The sequence below is a fragment of the Oxyura jamaicensis genome, chromosome 1 (assembly GCF_011077185.1).
Source record: "Oxyura jamaicensis isolate SHBP4307 breed ruddy duck chromosome 1, BPBGC_Ojam_1.0, whole genome shotgun sequence".
NCBI lineage: Eukaryota > Metazoa > Chordata > Aves > Anseriformes > Anatidae > Oxyura > Oxyura jamaicensis.
The window spans coordinates 57,716,956-57,740,098 of record NC_048893.1 but is presented as its reverse complement, the minus strand read 5'-3'; the positions used below and the strand labels follow the sequence as shown (position 1 = coordinate 57,740,098).

General features: G+C 35.4%; 1 protein-coding gene across 1 annotated transcript in view; it reads right to left on the bottom strand.

The window, feature by feature from the left end:
• The window catches only part of IGF1 (insulin like growth factor 1), a 49,358-nt gene extending 27,653 nt beyond the window's left edge, over positions 1–21,705 (bottom strand). Inside the window, exons 1-2 of the mRNA XM_035341836.1 lie at positions 21,401–21,705; positions 16,971–17,127 (exon numbers count right to left, since the gene is read on the bottom strand). Coding sequence (XP_035197727.1) covers positions 16,971–17,127; positions 21,401–21,463 — 220 coding nt within the window. The 5' untranslated portion in view covers positions 21,464–21,705. The remainder of the gene's footprint in view (positions 1–16,970; positions 17,128–21,400) is intronic.
• Between the last annotated feature and the right edge of the window lie 1,438 nt (positions 21,706–23,143).

Genomic DNA, 23,143 nt, shown 5'->3' with positions numbered 1-23,143 from the left:
GAGTTTGGCTAATGCAGGAAGTTTTGTTTTTATACCTCTTTCATAATAATGTCAAGGCATTATCATCTGGCAACTCTTCTGTTAGAACGGCTGCCATCATTCGTTACTGCCACCATAATTATAGCAGCAGTCTGATACAGACTTTTCTCCATCTGGATGTTGAGGTGAGGTTTCTCTTAAAAACATTCTTTCTTGTTCTGTGTTGAGATTAAAGTTAAGCAAGATGTAGCTACTTTGTGGTTAGGTGGACTGGTGTGGGCACTTCTAAAAAGATCCTTCACAGTCTGCTTCACAGTCTGCACTAATCAGGACTGCAAGACTGATCCTTATACAGCTATTCACTGACATGCAATTGGTAGTACATAGTGCAGTCACTGCCCAACCCAGATCCCGTAAGAAAAATTGGATGCAGTTGCATGTGCTGTGCGTTTGTTAGAGAACTGTCCTTGAAACCTGGTTCAAACATGATTCACTCTCAAAGGAATCAAAGTCCTAGTTCAGGTAAGGTAGCTGCCAAATACAGAACTTTAATAGTAACTTTTAAAGGCCCCTCTGTCTTAATTTACATTTTCTTCTGATCCATCATTTGTTACCTCTTTTCAGATATTTTTTTTTTATCTTGCTTGATACACTTTTCTCTTACTGCTAATTCTTCCCATCATTTCTTCTGCATGTAATTCTTATGTACAGTGACTTCTTTTAAAAGAAATATACTGCAGTATTGACTACTTTAATTGAATAATGGAAATATCAAAGCTCAGATTGTTTTTTTTTTTCTTTTTTTTTCCCCCCCCCATCATTCTTGCCTTCAGAAATACTGAAACCTTTTGAACAGAGTTTCTATAAAATTCAAAAGAGTAAAACTCTCAAATGATTTTGCAATTCTGAAAAAAAAATAAAAAATAAAAAATTTGCAATTCTAAAAAAATAATACCTTCAAAAGTTAATTAACACAATATTGACCGAGATCTAACAAATAGCCTACTTACAGTGAAGTCACTGGCTTCAGGGAAGTTAACCTGTTGGGAATATTGACAGAAACAGGTCTAGGAAAAGAGTATGCAAGGCAACTGGGCTCTATGCTGAGGCAAATCCTGGTTTATTGCCTCATCTCTGTGTTAGAGATGTTACCAGAATGTTGTGGAGAATGAAAAGAAATTGCTTAGTAGGCTGTACCACTTTATTGAGAGGATGCAAAGAAAGTTGTGTGAAAGTGGCATGTGTGGGGAATTAGAGTGACAGCACACTGTTTTGTCACTGGCAGATGTCTGCTGGGCTTTACCATTTTACTGGGGTGGTACAGTTCAGTTGTTATGACACATCCAGGAAGAAAAACAGAAAATGCGAGCTGGAAGCCTGGAGAAAATTGAATGATGATGACTCAGAATTTACACCCCGAAGTAAAATGAAGATTGAAACACCACACCAATTTGCTTAGCAGAGTAATCTGAAGCACACATGAAGAAATGAGCTTCCGATTTATTGAAGCTTTGCACTGATCTTCAGATGAAAAGGGTAATATTAGAAGGCTAGAGTTAAGGTGAAAGGCAGGGATGATTGCAGATAAATTGCAATCTTAGCTTATGTTTTTGCTGCCATTCTTTTTTCAGTATGCTCTTTTTGTTTTTTTGTGTAGCCAGCCCCGCATCTGCTTCTGCTGAAATCCAAGAAAAAGTCTTTCAGTGCCTAGAAGTGCTATGTTTTGACTTGTTTGGGTAGGAGAATCAGTCTCCTGTAGCCTATGAACCGTGTGCCATATACTTACAGTAGGCAGTGGGGCCTGCTAGGGTGATCTACTTAACTTGCCATTAAGTTTTATGTAACTGTTACAGTATTGTTTAAAAAAGGTTTCAGGGATTCTCTGCAGTAGTATGGCATACATTAACTTCTAACTTGAAAGCAGCAGCCAATTTTTATCCCTTATGTAAACAGATATATTTTGACTGTATTTACTGAACTGTCTTTCTATGTGTGTGATAAACTATTACCTGAAATTTATTACCTTCACTGTAATGTGGCATTTTGCTTAACATTTTAACTCTTCTAGTGATTGAGTTATATTAAGTGTCTAAAAAAATAGTGCTTTGGTGCTTTGATGGATCTGAATGGTTACCTTAATCAGTGGATTTTAAAACATTTGAAAGGTGAATAAACATCATTGCCTCATTTTCACACATGGTGAAAGTAAGACAAATACAGATAAAATACTTCGGTCAAGGTTTTTTGAGTTAGCTAGTGCTAGAGCTAGAAATAGCTATGGCCCTCCCAGCTGCTTTATTCTTTATCTGCTGCCTATCTAGAGGAGTGCTTGATCTGTCCTCTGAAATATAAAAGGTGAGAGAGAGCTTACAACAACTAGGCATTTAGTATTCAGAATTCCTACTTCTGGATTCATGGATTGCACAGAAAGGGACTATGTTCACCATAATAGTATACTCCTGGACATTTCAAAATCTCACTGCTTGTTGTTATGGGTGCAAAATTGATAAATAATTTTTCTCTACTTAGGAGAAATTGGTTAGCAACAAAAAGATCATCTTACGTAACGTGAAGAAATCAAGTGAATGCAGGTTTTATACTGGAAGTAATCTGTGTCCAGAACTTTACATAGCAATTATTGCCGAGTGTTGAAATATTTATTGTCACTAGAGAAATTCGGGTCCTTTTGTTCATGCTAAAGAAACTCTAATTCCGCCTCTCCCAGGTGATGGTGTTGTAAGAGGCACATTGTCCCTTATCTTGTGAAAGCATAGCCCCAAAACTCATTGAATATTGTGCAGCATTAGAGGTACAGTAAGCCTTTATTTCATATATTTATGTGTCATAGAGAAAGACAATGTTAGTGGTCTCCTATGTGGATCATCAAGAGGGCAGTGGCTACATAACACCTCCACTGATGACTGTGGTCACACACAGGGTCAATGAGTTCAACAGAGTGTCTCTGAAAAACAGTCCCAATATACTGATGTTCGAGAAGGACAGGCTAGGGTAACACCAGATACCGCCTGCCACATGTCACTGGAAGCAAAGAACGTGTCGCTTACTTTACTAATACCTGGCAGCACTGAAGTCTGTTTATCAGCAGCCACTTGGCAATGAAAACTCTGTCCAGTCAGTGATTTGCTGCTGCCCTGCACAGCTTCTGCCCTGGAATTTCTGTAGCCTACCGGAATTAGGTGATTTCTGTTGCTGCAATGACAGCAGAAAGAGGCTCTTGATGCTTTGGAAAGGTGCTTAGGTTTGAAGAAAAGGAGCGGAGGATGATATTCTCAGTGTCTGTTCTCCATTGTTTGTGGTGGTGGTGCCTAATGTATACTAGGTTAAGTTGGCCATTTACTCATACCATTTGCTCAGCACTTTGGGAGCTTGGTGCTGCTTGTTTCTGTGTGCATTTAGGTGCACTTAGGCCTACTTGTAGTGTAAGAGCACAATCTTATTGTTGTCCATTAAAATGATCAGTTATACTGGTGATTCCTGTCTGTTTGACTCCAAGGTTCCAGTGTTAATGTTGGCTTAACAAGCTTTACATTCTCTTTCTCTCTTCTAAAAAATATAAAGAGCTCGTATTTCAAATAAATCTCTCAAATTGTACGCTATTTAACATCTGACTGTTGAGGTTTTAAGTTTCTGAAGGCTCATATTATGCATTTTAGAAAGAGACTTTGAGTTATGAGGTTATGAGTTACACAACAACATGATGTCAGCCTTCTGACTGGAGTCATGGTATTTAGCAATGCTGCTTGGACAGGAAAGTTCACACACAGAAGCCTGTCCAACAGTTCTAAGAATTTTATATCTTTTGAAGTATTCAATATATTTCTTTACGTGTTAAAGCACTGGCCTTCCAAACCCTTGTTTTTGTTTTCCAGTAATCTCTGTGAACTTGGGTTCATTGGATTGCTTGCTTTCTCACTGGCTGCACTGAAATCAAACAGCCATCAGCTAAATTACTAGAGTTCAAGTGTGTCTAAAATGAATTCAAAGCAGTGTTTAAAATAGCATTATGACTCACTCCTCTTTCTGCATGGCATGAGGATATAATGTAAACTGAAGAGGTAGAGGTGGGTCAAAGAAAAGGTGTATTTTCTCTACTGACTCGAAATAAGAACAATGTGACTTTCAGATTTCAACTGCCTGACTCAAAATAAGGACAATGTGACTTTCAGATTACAACTGCCTATTTCAGCTATAATATTTCTGTGATTGTAGTTGTTTCACTAAACAAACAAACAAACAAACAAACAATTCTACTGTTGATACAGAATTAGGTCTTAGTTTTCCTAGCCATCTCTTTCCATCTGTTGAAACTGTACAGAACCAGCAAAACGAATACTTTATCAAAATCTTTTAAATCTATACTGGCAATATAGCAGTAATATACTATCAGTTCCTTTATCTGAAAAAAAAAGTTAAGTCAAGGACAGTTAGGATGGACTTAACCAACAAAATCATATTTATCTGTTTAGGTTGATCAGTTTTCCCAATGTTTTTTGGAGTGCTCATCATACAGTATGGGGAAAGCAGGAAGAAAGAGCAAATTGCCACACAAAGTGGATTTTATTATTATTATTATTATTATTTTTAATCAGATTACTGTCCATTACCAGAAAAGCTTGGTATATGAAAAAAGTTTTATTCCTATAGCTGCTGTTGAGAAATGCACTGGTGGTCTCTGCTAATATCCACACCATAAAATTACTTGAATGAATTCACATCTGATTGGTAGTTTCAGTAGACTTTCCATGAATGGATAAGCCTAATTGATGTTGTCACTACTGAAGATAGAAAGTTAAAGTTCCAGCTAAAGGCTTAGTGTGTAACTCTGAGAATAGATTACACAATGACAGCACACTATGAATTTTTGTGAACAACCATGGGGCTTTTCTCTACCAAATTGCATCAGCTCCTACATTAGCTGAAAAGGAAAATGAAAGTTTTTTATATTCTTTCTTGTATTGCTTATCATGTATTCATCTAAAATCAGATCTCTAGACCAAGAGATTTCAATCAGTTAAGATTTTAAATGATTTTGCACTGAATTGTTTTTATCACCAGCCACCTGGCAATGAAAACTTTTCCTGGTCAATGCTTTGCTGATGCCCTGCACAGTGTCTGGCATTTCTGCAACTCAGAAATGAGGTAATTTCTGTTGCTACAATGGCAGCAGAAAGAGGCTCATAATGCTCTGGAAGGGTGTTTAGGTTTGAATACAAATAGAGGAAGATTTGTTTGCTTTTGATTCCAGCTCTCTTGTCAAAAGTGCTTTGTTAGTTCAGGTAGGATAGAGCATATTTCCCCTATATAAAGGGACAGTACTACGTGACTGTATCTCTAGGTTAAATTCACTGACATTTGTATTCTGTTTAGAGCATAGAAAGCATGAGCAGAAATTTTATAATTACTTTGCAAAATGGATCCTTGCCAATTGGATGTGCAATTAATAGATCAAAAGCCTTATAAATGCTCAGAGAAACAGGTAATTTCCTGAGAAATTGTGGGATATAATATATTTATCTGAGTGCAACAATCAAATACTTCTGCGATGAGTACTCTAGAAGAGTTTATGAGGAGAATATTAATTGTTTTATCTGTACTATTTGGATCCTGGAAATCACTAGGGCATAAGACCACCCATTACCTAATGAAAACAGAATAAATATTTGAATGGTTTGTTCCTCCTCCCAAGAATTATGCATCCTCTGTAACTGTGAACACCTATGAACACCTTTTTTTTTTTTTTTTTTTTTTTAATTAAAAAGGCTGTAGTCATTTAATGACAGGCTATAACATAATGTTAAACTGATTTGCCTGTGGACATGTAAAGTGACAAAATTAAGGCTAATATCTCCTGATTTTAAGGGATTCATAGGACCAGTTTCAGTCATTAGCTTTTTCATTGAGCTCTTCTGTTTCAGTTACAGCACATATTTAAAAATGCATTTAATTCACAGAATCACAGAATTTCTAGGTTGGAAGAGACCTCAAGATCATCGAGTCCAACCTCTAACCTAACACTAACAGTCCCCACTAAACCATATCCCTAAGCTCTACATCAAAACGTCTTTTGAAGACTTCATTCACTCCTGTGTTATTTATGGTTACACAAGCAAATACCTTTTCTTAAAAAAAAAAAAAAATAATATGTGGATTCTCCTACTCCTTATGCTACACTGTATTTAGAATTACTGTAATAAATTTAGATGCTGTCAGATGCTGTCACTGCAGTGGAAACTAAGTCTAAGTCAGAAGTATGTGGAATTCCAAAATAAGACCTCTTGTGAACATAACTGCTAAAGAATTTTGAAAGATTTAATTATAGTTTTCAGTTTAGAAGACAAAGCAAACAATAAAATATGAATTATATTCAAGTTCATGTAATGATCATTGTTTTTCTCATGTTCATTCTTTATCCCATACTGTTTGTGATCCACATTCAGTCTGTGGCATCTTGGAAATGAGGTTATTAGAAAGGTAGAATTTATAGTCCCTATTAACTACTGTCAGTTCCAGAATGCCTCTTAGAATATTTATTCAGATTCAGCCTTCATTATTTTTAGCTCACTTGGGAAATTATTAGCTTTCATCTGATGCTTCACGTCCTTATGCTAGAAATAAGAAGATTTCATACTAAGCGTATTAGTATGTTTCACGTCAGAGAGGAAGCTAAGTCATTATGCCAATTCTTATTTTAAAGGGCTTTTAATAGTGATAGCTTTTTCACAAGCATTCAATAAGGTCCATAAGCAAAATTTAAAGAAGTGGCTAAGGACTCTGACTATTTCCAAAGATGCTGAAGAGATGAAAAACACAGGTATTTGCCTAGGAGGAGTCTAAAAAAATTGTCTAGGACCATCTATCATGGATTTTTGTGGAAGTTAGACACAATTTCTCTTGAAAATCTCTCGAGTGTCCATTTATCATCTTGAGTGCCTAAAAACCATTGAAAATCTGCTTCATACGCCTTTGGGAGCCTCCAAGGTCTTACTGACTTTTCATGAGACTCACACATTTTTGAAAATAGATCAACACTTTTAAAAAGTTAGGCCTTAATCTTTTAGATATATGCACCTAGCTGCCACAAAACCCAGACCAATTTAGGCATCTGAACAAGCACTAATATTATGAAGAACCAGTATTTTTTAATAGTTTATGCCATGCATGAATGGTAGACGAACTTTAAAATTACACTACAAACCTCTCAGGCTGATTTGAAAGAATGTTAAAAATAAGTTTTTTTGTGTGTGTATTTAACATTTCCCATCAGGAACAAGTAGTATCTATTGATCGCATAAGAGAAAACCTATTTGTTATATACAGAGGGAAAAATATCAAAAGTTTAGCTGGTAGTTCCTAGGAAAAACAGATGACTGGTCTGAATACAGTCAAGGGAAAATATTAGTGGTGCAATGGTGCATATGGCCAAAAGACCTAGGAAAATCAATGATCAATGTTTTCTTTAGTGAACATGGATAATTCCTCAAATTAACTCACACTATCCTCAATGCATTGAGCCAAAACCAATTAAGTCACTAGGCCTTTTCAGCCTGGAAAAGAGGGGGCTGAGGGGAGACCTCATCGCGGTCTACAGCTTCCTCACGGAGGGGAGTGGAAGGGCAGGTGCTGATCTATTCTCTTAGTGACCAGTGATAGGACCCGCAGGAATGGTGTCAAGTTGAAGCAGGGGAGGGCCAGGCTGGATATCAGGAAGAGGTTCTTCACCGAGAGGGTTGTTGTGCAGTGGAACAAGCTCCCCAGGGAAGTAGTCACTGCACCAAGCCTGTTGGAGTTTAAGAAGCATTTGGACTGTGCTCTTATTTATATGGTCAGAATTTTTGAGTAGACCTGTGTGGTGCCAGGAGTTGGACTTGATGATCCTTATGGACCCTTTCCAACTCGGGATATTCTATGATTCTTTGATTCTTGATGTAGGCTCTTAATGGAGGGTGCTTATTCAATTAACTTAACTAATTTAAGGATGCAGTTATTATAGCTTATTTACTTAATTTAGCAGAGAAGAACAGGATGTTCTATGGCATGTCTATAACTTACAGAAAGCTCTGAAAGTTTCAAACTCCTTTCACAGACTAAAATAAGCTTGAGTGGGTTCCTAACTCCAATATCTCATTTAAAAGCTGAAAAGTAGATGGAGTGAATGTGAACCAGGATCTCCTCATGTGTATCAGACCAAGCTCTTTTTAATCTTGATCCCTCAAAAACGTTCAGTCTGTGTATTGATAAATGAAGACTAAATGTTTGTCACCAACAGTCTAGAAAGAACTGAATTTAAAATAAACTTTTGTCTGAAAAGTGAAAGAAACAATACTGTCATCAATATAAAATACAAATGAGAGGTTTTCTAATTCCTCTGTCCTTCTCCATATGAATCACAGAGGAATAACATCACCTATTCTTCCTACATTTCTAGCCTCCCTTAAAAAGAAAAAAAAAAGTAAGGAATAACTTAATTTTGCTGAATTTAAAAATGTAAATAGGGTCATAATGCAAATGATTTCAGCAATATCTTTGTTTTCATTCAGTGCCCATTGATTTAGAGTATAATGCCAGAAGCAATTAGAAAAAAACATAAGTGTTCTAAAATCAAGTATGGATGGTGTTTTTGTGTTTAATCTTAGCTATATATTTCAGGAATAAACATGTCTTTTATTCAGGGCATGTATTTGCCAATAATACATCTGATTAAACTAGGAAAATTAGACATACTATCAGTAGCTTGCTCCCAAATTACACGAGAAGAAATTAGATACATTTTCAGTAGCTTGCTCTCAAATCTCTTCAGTCTATGAGTCACCAGATTCTTCCTGCCAAACTAAATATGTCTGTGAAAGGCTGGAAACTTTAATGGAAAGAAACATAAAACTTGAAATACGTAGGAAAAACTAAGTTTTTTCATGGAAGACCTGTTGACTAGTAATTCAGGAATTCAGGGGATGTAGAAACAAATTATTACATCTTACTTGACTACAGAAGTTTCATGGTATGAAGTGTATTTATTTTAAACTTGCAATGTTAACCTAAAATAGATGTCCTTATTAGCTTTCATGTAACCTAAAGTAATCAATGAAGAGTTACAAAAAGAAGCTATAAAAATTTCATTGTAATAGTAGAAGCTTCTACGTGTCTGAGCTAAAAGAAATCTTCAGTATATTTAATGCAAGTCTGAAAAAAATCTCTTTAAAAATATTATTTTACATACTGACTTGTGAAATACAGAGTTTGTGTGTGTAATTTAAGATTTTGTCCATTGCCTGAGTAGGAGATGGCTGTTAATGAAAATTCAGATGAAGTCAAAACAATTTTCAGTAGTGTTTACTTTCCTTAGAAGCTGCTGTTTATAGTGGCTGGGGTGTTATTCGGAGATAGAAATAGTTACTAGGTATTGTTAGAATGTTTATTTTCTGAAAGAAAACTGTTTTGTTCACAGAGCTGAGCTGAATCAGAATCTGAACCAACCCCTTCTTTTTTCTGCTTACTCAGCCTTGTACGAATTTCTATTCATCACACAAAGACACAAACGTTATAAACATATAGTTGTATACCAAAAAGTCATATAGTTTCAGATTTGAGTGTGGGCCATAGGTTTCTAAAGGTAGTGCTTTAACAGGACACTCATTCCCTACTTCTACACCTTTATGGGAACATAAGGAAATGAAAGGGTCTGCTGTTTGCAGACAGCAAACTCCACAGCATTCTCTTACTCCACAACAGTTGTATTTCATAGATGGAAAATCTGAGATCGCAGCTGAATTTCAAAAATAAGATTGTAAATAGATAAATGTGTTGTAGACTCCGAAATAAGAAAGATGAGCCCTAACAGGTATAACTTTGTATTGTTTCTATGATATAGGGAAGCTGTTCAGTTTTAACTAGTAGAGGATTTGGTATGAGGTAAGCAAACAGCCTACATGCTGTCTTTTAAGAGCAAGAACATTGAAAACACATTAAAGCTGACTGTACATTGGATTCAGTCAGAAAATACAGCAAGTGTCTAAGACTTGTATCTGCTTCAGATTTTGTAGGAATTTAAGTTTACTAAAGGAATTCAAAGCAGTTCTCTAAGGAATTCCAAAACACTTTTCCAGGAATTGGCATTGGAGAGGCAATCAGAAATTTAACCTACAAATTGCTCAGGTAAAATTGACAAGATAAGCTCACCTGTGTAATTTGTTTAATTCTTAAAGATGCTAAAACAAAGATAGCATTGCACTTTTCTTTTTGCTTACAGTAAGAAAAGCAACTTATCCTATTATTCTGAAAGTTGTGTGTTAAACAGTGTTTAAGGTGCCTTTTGGTTGAAGTAAGCAACTTTTACTGACAGTGACAATGTAGAATTTTCTATAAGTTGAAGTTACATAAGGGTCAGCATACATTGTGCCTCTACAAAGGCTATGGATGTATTAAAATTCTTGTTTTCAGAACCTCATTTACTAAAGCAGACATTAAATTTGTCTGTCACTTAAGCAATTGACCCAGTACTTGGGTTGTACTGTAACACCAAAAAAAAAAAAAAAAAAAAAAAAAAAGAATTGAAGGTCTTTTCTTCCTCTTGACATGGAAGATCCTGCAGTTATTAACAGGGATAAATTTAGCATAAAATTTTCAAGTAGCATACATTTGTGGTATTGCTTTCTTTCATCTAAATTTTTAGAACGGGAAACGAATTAACCATTGGTTACTGCTTTCATGTGTTGTCATATTTTTCATCAAGTTAAACTTGCAACATAAGGAAAAGTTGACATTTGGATATGGTTTTATAAATAAGTTCAGGGGCATCTTTTTTCAGCAAAGCTCTGAAATTAAAATGGCTTTAAGTCTCTAATTGATTTTCAGTGATGTGAGAGAGTTTGGAACAGATGTATAAAAGCTGAAGTGCTGAATAAGCTTTAGAGAAATGGCTGTATGAACTTCCTTTTTTGAATGAGTATTCTGTATAAATTGCCCTAGATGCTGAAGTAGTTAATGCAAAAGGTTTTAATTAAGACACTGTGGTTCTGGTAAAGTGAATAATTTGCTTTGTGACAGTTCCTGCTGTTGATCAAATATTGAAAATGTGTTATTAATACCAGGACAAATGAAGAGGTCCATATGAAAAGGTTTTGGCCAATTACATAAAGTATATGCCAGAACTGGAGTCAGTGAAGGGTTTTTCTTGGTATTTAAGATTCAGTGGAAAAGTAAGAGGGGCAGCTATGCCAAGAATTAATGCTGATCTTGCCAAGTGCTTCTTTGAGTGATTTTATCCAACATGAGACTAAACATTGTATTAAATATGCATATAGCTAACAGCAGTTAAGGAATCAAATGTCAAATAACAGCTTTCTGCTATTTGAGACCAAATTTGAAACTTGGTCTACTGCATAGATAAAGGCAAACATCATAAAACACATTAGCATCTCCTACGTCTAACAGCTAATAGGGATAAAAAAATTTAACGTCTGGAGGACCTGTACTTATTTGGTTTGGTAGTAGGGACTTCTTGCAGAGATGTTTCAGTATGAAATTTTGATCAATGGTTTGCTTCTGCTCAGCTCATTTAAAATTATAGTTATTACTGCAGTCCCTCCTAATGAAATCCTTGGGGACCAGAGAAGAACCAGCTGTAGAGGAAACCTGTATGTAGAGACTAACTTTCGTCTATTTTGGAGGCTAAATATTTCCAAACTACCTCTCTGATGTATGGAAACAGTAGGTGGAACCTCTCTCTCTCTGTTGTTACAGAGGTTGCTTAAGATTAACACTTCCTAGCCTTTCTTGATGCGGTAAAAAAGGACAACATTCTTCTAAAGTCTGACATATTTTCCAAGAATTTCCTCAGTGATTACTACAGGGGAGAACAGAGCAAACGTGTCAGTTATTTGACTATACAGTGATTATCACTCTGGATGCCACAGCCACAGACTTGTGTCAATAACCATGCCTGTATTTCTGGTTCCCTGAGCAGTAACCATCTGGACCTGGCTAAAGCCAGCCTTAGCTCCTTTCCAGACTAAAGCTTTCCTGTAAGACATAAGGAACCTGGGGATAAAAACTGAGGAATACATTGAAGTCTTCCATGTTTACAAGATTTGGACATGGATGGGGCACGTAGCCAGACTAAGGAACTTAAAAACATTCTCAGTTCTTCCTGCGTGAACATGGCCAGGATGATTAGCATTTCTTTGCAGAGTTTTGTAAGACTGTCACTGAAACTGTAGACTGTCTACTGCAACTTTTCAGCACTCCACTCCTGGGCTGGTAACATTAACGTTCCTTTCAATCAGGGACACACACAGGAGCTAATGACTCATAGTTCCTACAGGTATGGAGTAGTTAAAGAACTGAGTGCCATGCCATCTCTTGTAATTACAATGATAGGTTTGACAAGCCTAGAAACTTTAATAACATCTTAAAAGCAGACTTCCCAACGTAAACAAGAAGTAGTTAATTAAAGGGAAATGGAAGAAGCAACAAGATTGCCTGCCTGTTGCTAGGCCACTTATTTCCTCCTCTGTAAGGCAGCAGTTCCTCCATAGATATGTTAGTTCTACAAAGCAGTAAGATTCCACGATGACTCTAATTGCTCAAAGTTATGTTCACTGTCTTTTCCTGATTTATGATGATTATAACTGAGTATTTTTATGCTGCTCACAGTTGGGGATATTCCCAAGGACGCTGCACAATTATGATTTTCTTAGTGTTACTAATAAGTAGTAAAAATATGTCCAGATTCATCCCCAAAGCAGTTGACACTGTGAGCCTTATTCCTGAAACCAGAAAAGCCAGTGTCTTTTATGAGATTCATACTTGTATGTATGGAAGCACGTGCCAGGTTATTCTCCACAATCTGAAGAATATCAGAGGAACTAGATGGTGTCAGGTATCTAAATTCAGCTCTTCCTTTTCTATGCAAGTAGTGCTTCAGAGGATGCTCTTTAAGCCCAAAGTGTTTTTCCATTTTTTAAACAGATTTTTTTTTTTTTTTTTTTTTAAATTAATGACATTGATACTCTGTGCCATTGCTTCAAATAACTATTGCCATCTAAGCTGGCCTTTAGAAATTAAAGTGTCCAAACATATCCAAAGAAGTAAGTAATCTATTTCTTTATTGGCATTTACATGTACTCTTAGCTAAAGTAGTATCCATTTAGTGGGAAAGGAAAACGCATGTTTTCAAAGGAGAAATAACTGGATAAAAATGAATATAGTATTTGCTCCTTTGCAAACTACATTTGCTGTCTCTTCTCAGGAAACATAGCTAGAGTGAATGATTGTCTATCAAATTCAACTTGTATGAAGAAAAAAAATCTTTTAATCTCTTTTTTGATTAACATATAAATTCTTGTGATAAGACTAGACTATTCAAGCAAAATTTGTCCCCTTCCTGAGCTATCTTTTCTGTATGTTTTTTTTTGTAATCTGTACTTTCAGATTTTCCTACATTCTTTGCCTTCAGCATTTTATTTTATTTTATTTTATTTATTTATTTATTTATTTGTAATAGCAGTGGGGTAGTAGACCTTTCTAGGCATTAACATTCAAATGAACATGAACATGGCAGGCATCCCACTTTGTTTCATGACTGTTAAATCCAGTTTTTGATATTGAAGGGGCATTTATTGAGAAGAGTTGTGTCTAAGTGTAGCCAATTGTTTTCTTTTGGAGGTTCAGCTACAAGGAACAGCAGGCTGTGGCCAGGCTCCCTGTTGGTTGGCTTCTCCTAACATAAGCTAGTGCATGAGAACTTTAATGACAGAAATTCTACTAGAGAGATGTTGCTAGATAGGTGGCAACAAAACTTCTCTTCACTGGTGAATCCTGCAAGGGGGAAGAAGCTGTCCAAGAAATAGCCAGTGCTGGCTGGAGTTAATTGTGACCAAGAGAAAAAGCAGATGCTCTGTTTCAGGGTTTCTGCAGTGTCCTCCCCTAAATAACTTAAAAAATACTCCTTGCTTGTCCACATCATGAAAAACAGGAGTGATAGAAACAGCTTTTGACTTCCGCTTGAAGTCAATAATTGTCTTTGTGTTTGGGAGGCAGCTGGGGCATCTCTTCAAAATCTGTGAAGAATTTCCTTTTATAGCTAGGAAGTTACTTTCATTGGCAGAGTAGACTATATAAAGAAAAAAAAAATCTTCTAGCACTAGATGTAGTCTTGTGGTTGTGGAGTACAGAGTTTCAACATCAAGTAACACAATTAATTCTATCTTTGTTTCCACCCACAACTCCCAAAGAATAGTCAGAAGCTTTGACCTTGAATCTGAACCAGGAGTTCCACCTCAGCCAAAAGGTATTCTTTATATTTGGAGTCTCTAGTGAAGAAAACCTTCTCTCACAGCTATTTCCTGAGTGAGTTAAAGGCAAACATAACCATTGATTATACTTTATATAAAGGAACAAGAGAATGAGAATAAAAGGCTTAAAATGCAATTTAAATTGACATCCACTTCACTGTAAAAGAAAAAGGTTCACTGGATTTTTAATTGTGCAAATGGTGTAGTCTTTTTTAAAGTACCATGAAACAGAGCAACATTTATAGCTTCCAGTAATATGTTGTATTCTGGAGTATATTTGGTAAAAAAACTTGCAATCCTCATAACAGTGTTACTGGACTTAACTTTTCTATAGTACTGTGTACTTTAGATTAAGATTTAACAAATAAGAGGATAAAGACTAAAACAGATTAAATGACTACTTCATGAATCAGAGGTAGAGTCAGGCGTGGGGCACACATTTCTTAGCACACAACAACCTTGCATTAACTTCATAAAATTCCCATGAAATCTTGTGATTGCATTCTGTTAAATACAAGACTTTCCTGAAACATGGTGGTCATTCATTTGTAAAATCTTCCGTTGGCCTTCATACCAAATAAGGTAAAGCTTCTTGGTGTCAACAATTGTATTAATTTGAAGTGAAAACTCAGAAGATAGGCACACACCAAAGAGTGCCTTTACTGACACCAAACAAAACTCAGCATTGGAAGGGTTATGAACTCCTTTAAAACTTCAGAAACCCATCTTCGTATTTTCAAGCAAGGGTCATCTAGCTCAAGGAATGTAGAGATGTGAAACAAGTTGTGTAAGTTTAGAACAACTGAGATCAAAAACAAAGAGAGTTTTTGCTGATAATTAGCATTTCACAATTTTTTATCTTGAGGAACACAAAGAGTACACAGAATTGTTGTCAGATTGTTTGGCAGTACTGGCCATTTTTGCAGTAAGCAAGTGTGATAGTTCTCTGAACAAGTGGCAAACTTTTTGCCAGGAGACAAATGACTGGAAAAACGTCTAAGATACATGCAAAGTTAAAAAAATGCTCTTCTGTTCTAACGATATATTGTTTCATTGTTTTCTGGTGTAGGAACAAAAAGAGGAGAAGAAAGTCTTCCATTACATTCCTTCTAACTACAAAAAGAAAGTATATGTAGGCTACTCAAATAGCCCATTAAGAGTAACTCAGCTGCTGATAAATGTAACAGATTGTGGTGTTCAAATGAACAAATAAAGGACTAGTAGAAAAATGTAAATTGCTTTATGAGAGATACTAGTATTTTTGATACTGTGTACAGCATCAGCATACTAAGTTAAGCTGCACTGTAGAGTAGATGATGATTTCTGATAGCTAACACATTGAATACAGAAAAGAAGAGTTCTTTAATGAATTATGGTGCAATATACAAAACTAAGGCTCCTGGTTTCAAAGGGTAAACTTTAATAGAAAGTCTGAAGAAGAAAATGAAAAAGTTAGCAACTTGTTTGTAGAGACTATCTGGATTTTCTGTAAATTGAAGGTCCAAGAATCTGGATTTCCTCAACCCTATTTTTATTGCAAGAAAGGAGAAAAATCTTGAAAGCAATAAATCCATGAGTAGAAATGAATAGGAATGGTGTGGGGGGAAACTGATCAGAAAAACAAAAGTGATATCTTGGAAGGCAAGAATTATTAGGATGAAATGAGGATTGAAAAAGGTGGTGGTTTTTTGTTTGTTTGTTTTGAAGTAGAACTGAAGTCCTGAAAGACAGATAACTTTAGACAAGAATAACCAATTTCACCATACTGCTAGGAGTAAACACTAGCATCAGAGGCTCTAAGAGCACAAATTTATACATGTTTTGAATAAGTATATTCATGAATGAGTTAAATGAATGAGCTACAAGTTTCATTAATTGTATGATATATGAATAATAAATAGCAGATAATTAGGAATATATTTTCATTATTTATGAACTGTGTACTTATTGATTTTGATAACACTTGTAAGAAGCTACTAAGAGCTTTGCACAATCTAAAATGCAGCAAAGGAAAAGTATTGTGATGTTTACTTTCCAAGTATAGGTCTTGCTCCAAAAAGTTATTCAAATACTAATGTATCTACATTATTACAGACTTCATCTATCATCTGTAGTGGAATTATTCTTTATCATCTCATCATGAATGCATTTTACTTCACCTGTACTTAACTGATATAGAATGTGGATACTTGGATGCAGTATCATTCCGCTTACTGCCTTCCAGCTTTTATTTTTTCAAACCAGATGTTGAAGCTTTGTGTGTTTTCATATGATACAATGTGTACTTAAACTGTTTACGAGTCTTCTGACATAATAGGTACATGCAGTTCTGCCTCATGAATATCTTGGGTCTAGTGTGTCCTTTTATTCCCTTAATTTCAGCAGCAGGTCAGCAGAAAGCAGTAACATAGCAAGTGGGATAGCAGCAGCTCGGAAGCAGTTAAAAACAATGACATGTCTGAAAAGTAAAATGCATCAAAATCTCATGGAGACTGAACATGGGTACATCTCTGTTCTTTATTGAGTCTTGATTGTCATTGAAGACTTGGGCATCTCTGAGATAGAGGATACTAGTGACACTTGGCAGCTTGGTTTGATAATTCCTAAGTTTGCTTAGAGAAGTTACGAACTCTAACGGATTACATAGAAAAGCTTAGGAGTTGAACGAAAAGGTTGACTTACTGAAGTAAAAGCCTCTGTCTCCACATACGAACTGAAGAGCATCAACCAGCTCAGCACCACACAGCGTTTCTGGGCCAGCAGCAACAGAACTGGTTAAGGTAAGCAAACACAGGCCAAGGTAGAAGAAATGAATGTAGGACACAGTATGCATCTTCACCTGCCAAGGAAGCAAAAGTACTGTGTCAGAGTTTCCCAACAGAGTTCTAAAGAAAATTACTCCTGCACCCTCGGGAGCTGATAATGCATATGTACTGTAATTTGTTAGACAATAAACACAGTATCAGGGTAGGCCTCACCATGAGGTTGCAGCTCTACACATTCTAGACTATACATTTTGCAATGCTCTTTTATGCTCTTGGAATATGGAATAGTACAATAGACAGGCAAAAGGATATGGGAAGCCTAGAACAATTAAGGTAAGGAAGACTAGACAACCTTGAGTTTTTTTGTTGGGTCCAGGTAGTCTAAGAGGGGATATGACAGCTGTCTGCCAATATACTAGGGGATATGGAGGTAGTATATGATAGACAAGTTATTTAAACTTAAAAAACAGCACTGGCATAAGAATAAATGGCTGTAAATCACATGGAAGGAAATTTGGCCCAAGAGGAAGAGGTTTCTTAATTATTAGAACTCTGTGGTTCTCCAGACACCTTAAAAATGAAAATATGAGCACAAAACAAAAGACATTTTAAGGTAGAGCTTGCTAAAGTTACACAAGAGTTAATGTGGGACCTTGCAGAGGAGGGGATCAGACTGAATGATTCTTCCTGTCCTGTTACTAGCAAGTAAACATTTGGAAGCATTCAAGAAATTAAGAGGAGAACTAGTTAAGGACTTTTATTTGTATTTGATAGAAACAGGTATACTTTCACTGTCTGCTGAGGTCAGGTTTGGCTATGAGGTGTGAGCACAGGTGATGATTTTTTTTCTCACATTTGGTTACAAGCTGTTCTTTTCCTGGACTTATGATTGAAGAAGGGTCAATCCTTAGTGGGTGTAAATTTACACGATTCCATTTCTCTACCTCCTTTTGTATCAATGTATATCAACATGTCAAATAAGATAGCATTTTTTAAATAGTAGGAAAATCTATTTCTATTTAGTATCGAGACAGTGAAGAATGTGCTTAATGCATATTCTGAATCTGACATTTAGATCATTTGCCAAAACTGTTAGTTTTAAAGGGTGTAAATATACATTTAATTTCATTCTATTGCAAGGTTGATGTTAGTATTGCAGTCAGGTAAGAAGTTAAAAATCATTATTGCTTGGCTTAAAACTGGCTTGTATTAGTAGACAAGTGCAAAGAACTGGGATAAAGTGATCAATTCCTGAAGTTTCTTTCAGGGTTTGGGGGACTCTTTCCCCGATATTTTTTCACTAAACTTTTGAAAAACTGATGAAACTACCTATTGTCTGTTCATATGAGAGCTGATTCAGTGGGGTATTGAGCTTTCTCTAGTTTAAGACAATAATTTTAAAGAATTCTTTTTTTCTTGGCAAGGGATCTTAACATCTTGCTGGATGAGTCCCCTATTTCAACTTAAGTCAAAGCAGAATAAGAGAAAAATTAGAAAGTCAGAATGTATCCCCCTTTTTTCCTGATAATATTTCCACTGTGAAAACAATGAGCACATCTTATCTCAGGATATATCATAAAAAGAAAGAATAATTATTTTCGCATTCACAACAGTCTTTAGCCAACTTTGCCATGGATGAAAAAAAACAAACAACAAAAGTTTTAATGCATGGACATGACTTCCATGGCAGATAGAGGAAGGTCAGATGAATGAATAATGATAACACACAACATTATTTCCTGTAATGATTCCATATCTTAACAACATCAATTTCTTTTTTCCCTTGCCATATTTTTTAATTTTTAAGATGAATGTGATGCACCTGCAGTTTAAGATGGTTTCCAGTTCCTAGTTCTGAAGAGGTAAAACAGAAAACTGTTCAGCACACAGGCTCAGAAGGCTGAAAGACATTATAAATACAAGAACATTATGTATTTAACAGTTTGTTCTTGTATAACATTTGGTCCAGAAATAAACATAAATCTTAGACATTTAACAATTTTGTATTTTTATAAGTCTTTTCAGCTGGGTTACATTTTAAGATAAATATCAGCACTGAACTACAACAAAACAGATTATCAACTGTTTTTCCTTTAGTGGAGGCCAAAAAGGCTGCACAGTATAAACCACAGAGAATTTCTACACTTTATCCTCAATTGTAAAAGCAGTCAAGAACTTGCAAAAAAGTAAAAACTTTTTATTGGGGGGGGGGGGGTTGGGGGGGGGGCGGGGTGACACACATGTTTCTACAGCTCAATCTTTCTTTAAAAAATAAAATAATTAAGTGCTGTCTCATCAAAACTAATTCCAAAACATAGTTTAAGACTTTTAAATTTACCTCATCATTTTAATTAAACATAACATTAGTTGATTCAATATGTTTGTGGTAAAATCACAGTTCCCATTATGTCTGAGGGGAATATTCTTAAGAAAATACAAAGTTGTAATCCAATATTGCTTCAGGTCCTTTGCAAGCAGGCAGAGTACTTGCAGTGTCCCAAGTCTAACTAGAAAGTTGAGAGTTTTAAAAAAAATGCATTGGCATGTGGGTGGGGTTTATTGAAGAATCTAATTACATTTGGAAATTGAATACAGGTTCAGGATGAGCCTGGTTAAGCACTTCTTTTAGTTGCACAGAATGACTGACCATATTTTCACAGCTGGAATTTCCTCTTTTTTTAGTAAAATAACCAGCTTTTGCTGCATTCCTCTTTTAACAGTCCAGAAGAGTGGCACCACAGAGGAATGTCATATATGAACACTCTACATCTCTTTTACATCTTAATTCTTATATATAAGTCCACTTCTTAGTACAAGCTATCATTTGGCACAAGTTGTGCATAAGGGTTCTTCACATCCCTGGTCATTTTAATAGCATATAAGGACACACATAGTAATTATAAATATCTAGATGTGGGCAATTTTTTTATGGATAGTATATGCTATATAAAAAATCAATTTATATTCATTTTGATACGAAGCTGTTGGATCTAATTATTGAGTCATAGTAAGAGAAGTAACTAGTATGTAGTAATAGTATTCACTAGCAATTATTATATGTTTGTAAAGCATATGTGCTTCAGAATGGATCAAGGTTTAAATACTGCTAACTTCAATTTTTTTTTTTTAAATCAGGGCTACATCTTAACCTAAATCAATATGTTCCCCTGCTTCCAGGGAAGCTTGGCAGGATGCACCAGCTGAGGAACCAGCATATTACTTTTATATCTCTTAATGCTTTGCTCATAACCTTAAAAAAAGTCATCTTCACCTTTCAAGTACATTGGAAAGGATGCCTGTTTGTACATTAAGAGAATGGTTTCATCCATTGCAATTACAGACCTGCTCTTCTAAATCACATTAAGGAATGGGGTAAGTGTCTTTAAGTGTAAGACATTCTAAAAAAAAATAATTAGGCCCTAAACAATTAAAAAATAAGAACTCTGTTAACTGCATAAGGGTGCTTGCAAAGAAAAAGAAAAAAAAAGTTCTTGAAGGATATAAATTTGCTGATAATGGAAAGTTGAACAAGGGCCAATTGACAGAAACAGAGGTCAATGCACCTTCTGAAGCCAAATTTACCTAACGACAGCTTATATTAATGAGTAAAAATTCTAGGGTCATAACATGAAACTTCATATGCAAACTTTCCTGAAGCAGCCCTCCCTACAAGGGAAAACTTGGAGAAGAACATGTAGAAGAATTTCCATTTTCTTTATATACAGTTGCTTAAGCTATACAAATATGCAAGGTCAGCAAGAGTTGCAGCTGGGTTCTAATGTAGAAAACAAACAGAACTTCAAATTTACTTTTAATTTATGACAGAAAAAAAAAAATCCAAGTAAATGCAACAATACTGCCAGAAAATTGCTGCAATGACATCTCTTAAAAGTTTCAGTGTGAAAGCATGAAGATTTTATTTATAATTGTGTATATTAAAACTGCAGAAACTTAACATGTGTACATTGCCTATTTTCCTATAAAAACCTGCACCTGCAGAAAATAGCTAAAAGTTCTTGTCCAAAAGCATTAATTAACAATATAGACAATGATGTAATTGGACCCTTTAATAATGACATAACTGAAATATTGTGAAGTTCTCTGAATAGAAGTGACATTTAAGACATATATCTGCAATAGTTTACCCTTACAGTTATCTATGTAATTGCAACTATTACATACAGCCATTTTCCAGATCACATAAAATTGCATGTTCAGCAATTTATAAATAATTCTCAGTACTAAAATAATGTTATTGAAAAGTGCAGAATACTCTTCAAACCAGAAGCAGACAACACACAGTAAAATAAAACTAAAAAATTATTTGAAATAGTAATAAAGATTTACCTTCAAGAAATCACAAAAGCAGCACTTAACTAATTGTGTTGAAAGACTGTTGATTTTTTCCATTGCTTCTTAAAAGTGCAAAGTCTGGAAATGAATTTGTTAGCAGTAATGATGAGAAAAAAGAAATCCAGAGAGATGTGAGATGTTGAGAGCAATGTCACATTTCAATATTGAGGACTTTATTCCATTGCGCAGGCTCTATCTGCTCTGATTTTAGCAGTGACAGTGAGATTTAGCAAACAGAAGAGGGATTTAGAGAAAATCCTCACATTTATCTACATTACACAGACACTGTAGACAGGAAACAGCTGGGGGAGCATTTGCCTTCTCTCTCTCTCCCTCTTCTGGCAAAGTTACCGAGTAAGGACTTTTTTGGGCATGGTGACAAATAACATCATACCTTTGCATTTTAAAACTAGAGCACAGAAGCATATTTTTTTCCCTTTAAAAGAATGTGAATTAGTGACTGAGGGGTTAGCAGACAAAAAAGCTTATGCTGCCACGAAAAATCAGAAAATGTATTCTGGTTAACTTTCCGATGGCTATGTGTATATTTGTATTTTTGTGTGCGTGTCTGCATTTCAAATACACAAAAACTTACGTAGGTAAGGGCATTGTTTGTATACCTTTGCATTCCTCCCTCCATCTGTACTCATTTTATTTATGCACAAAGACACAGATATTTTATTTATTTTATTTATTTTAACATAGAGAGACGGGGAGTCAATCTACTATTTTTTTAATGCATATTTACGTTATTAAACTTGGCACGCCTATATGCTGAGTAACAATTAAACCCTCCAACTCTCTGTGCTATTAACCCTAAAATAACAGCTTGCAATTTGCTAAAAGTAAAATAATTGTTGAGCACTACTTGTAAATAGGGCAAAATAGCTTTGTGATTTTTTAGCATCCACACAGAAGTCATACAATTTCCTAGAATTTACAGTACTATGAATATAGTAACGCAAGAAGTCCAGCTTCAGGGGCTTCTATGACTTTTATTTTAAATGTTCTGTTGTAATTATAAAGTGATTTCCTCCCTTTTTAGTAGTCATCTTCATAGTTACTCTTGATAATTTAAGTAACACTGGAAAAGAGATAATTCAAACTAACTTACTTTGTTAGTTCTGTAATACCTAACTCTTGCCTTTTTATTTTTCCTCAATTATGAGTATATTATAAATAACACCAGCTGGCCAGCAACATGCTCTCACGGGTTATGATGTCATTCAAATCCCTCAACTGTGTTAGTGGCTTGCAATGTGCTCCAAGCCAGCTGTTTTTCTATTTATAATGTATGCTTGCATTTCAATGCTTAGCTATTGAGAATAAAGTTGTGATGCTGTTTTATGGATACAATTTGTACTTGTTAGCCTTTGATTTTGGAAGACGGCATTTTAAAAGTAGAGGATTAAATAAGACTGCAGCCAAATACATGTCACAGACAGTTGCATGTTGAGGTGCTAGCTGTACTCTATTACTGAAAATAACAATTGAGATCATATTGGCCTAGGTCCACTCTCAGTTTTCAGATCCACCTTGAACAATAATGGTACTTGCCAGGCAGAAAGGACAAGCTTAGTTATTAGTATTTTCTACAAATGGCTAATACTCAGCTCTGTGTGGTTTTAAGCTGTGTATGGTTAGCTAAGCTGATTGCTCTTTGGAAGGGGTTTCCTCTAATGTAGTATAATGGTACATTATACTACACTGGGGGCTTTGAGGTAAGTTTGTTTAGTT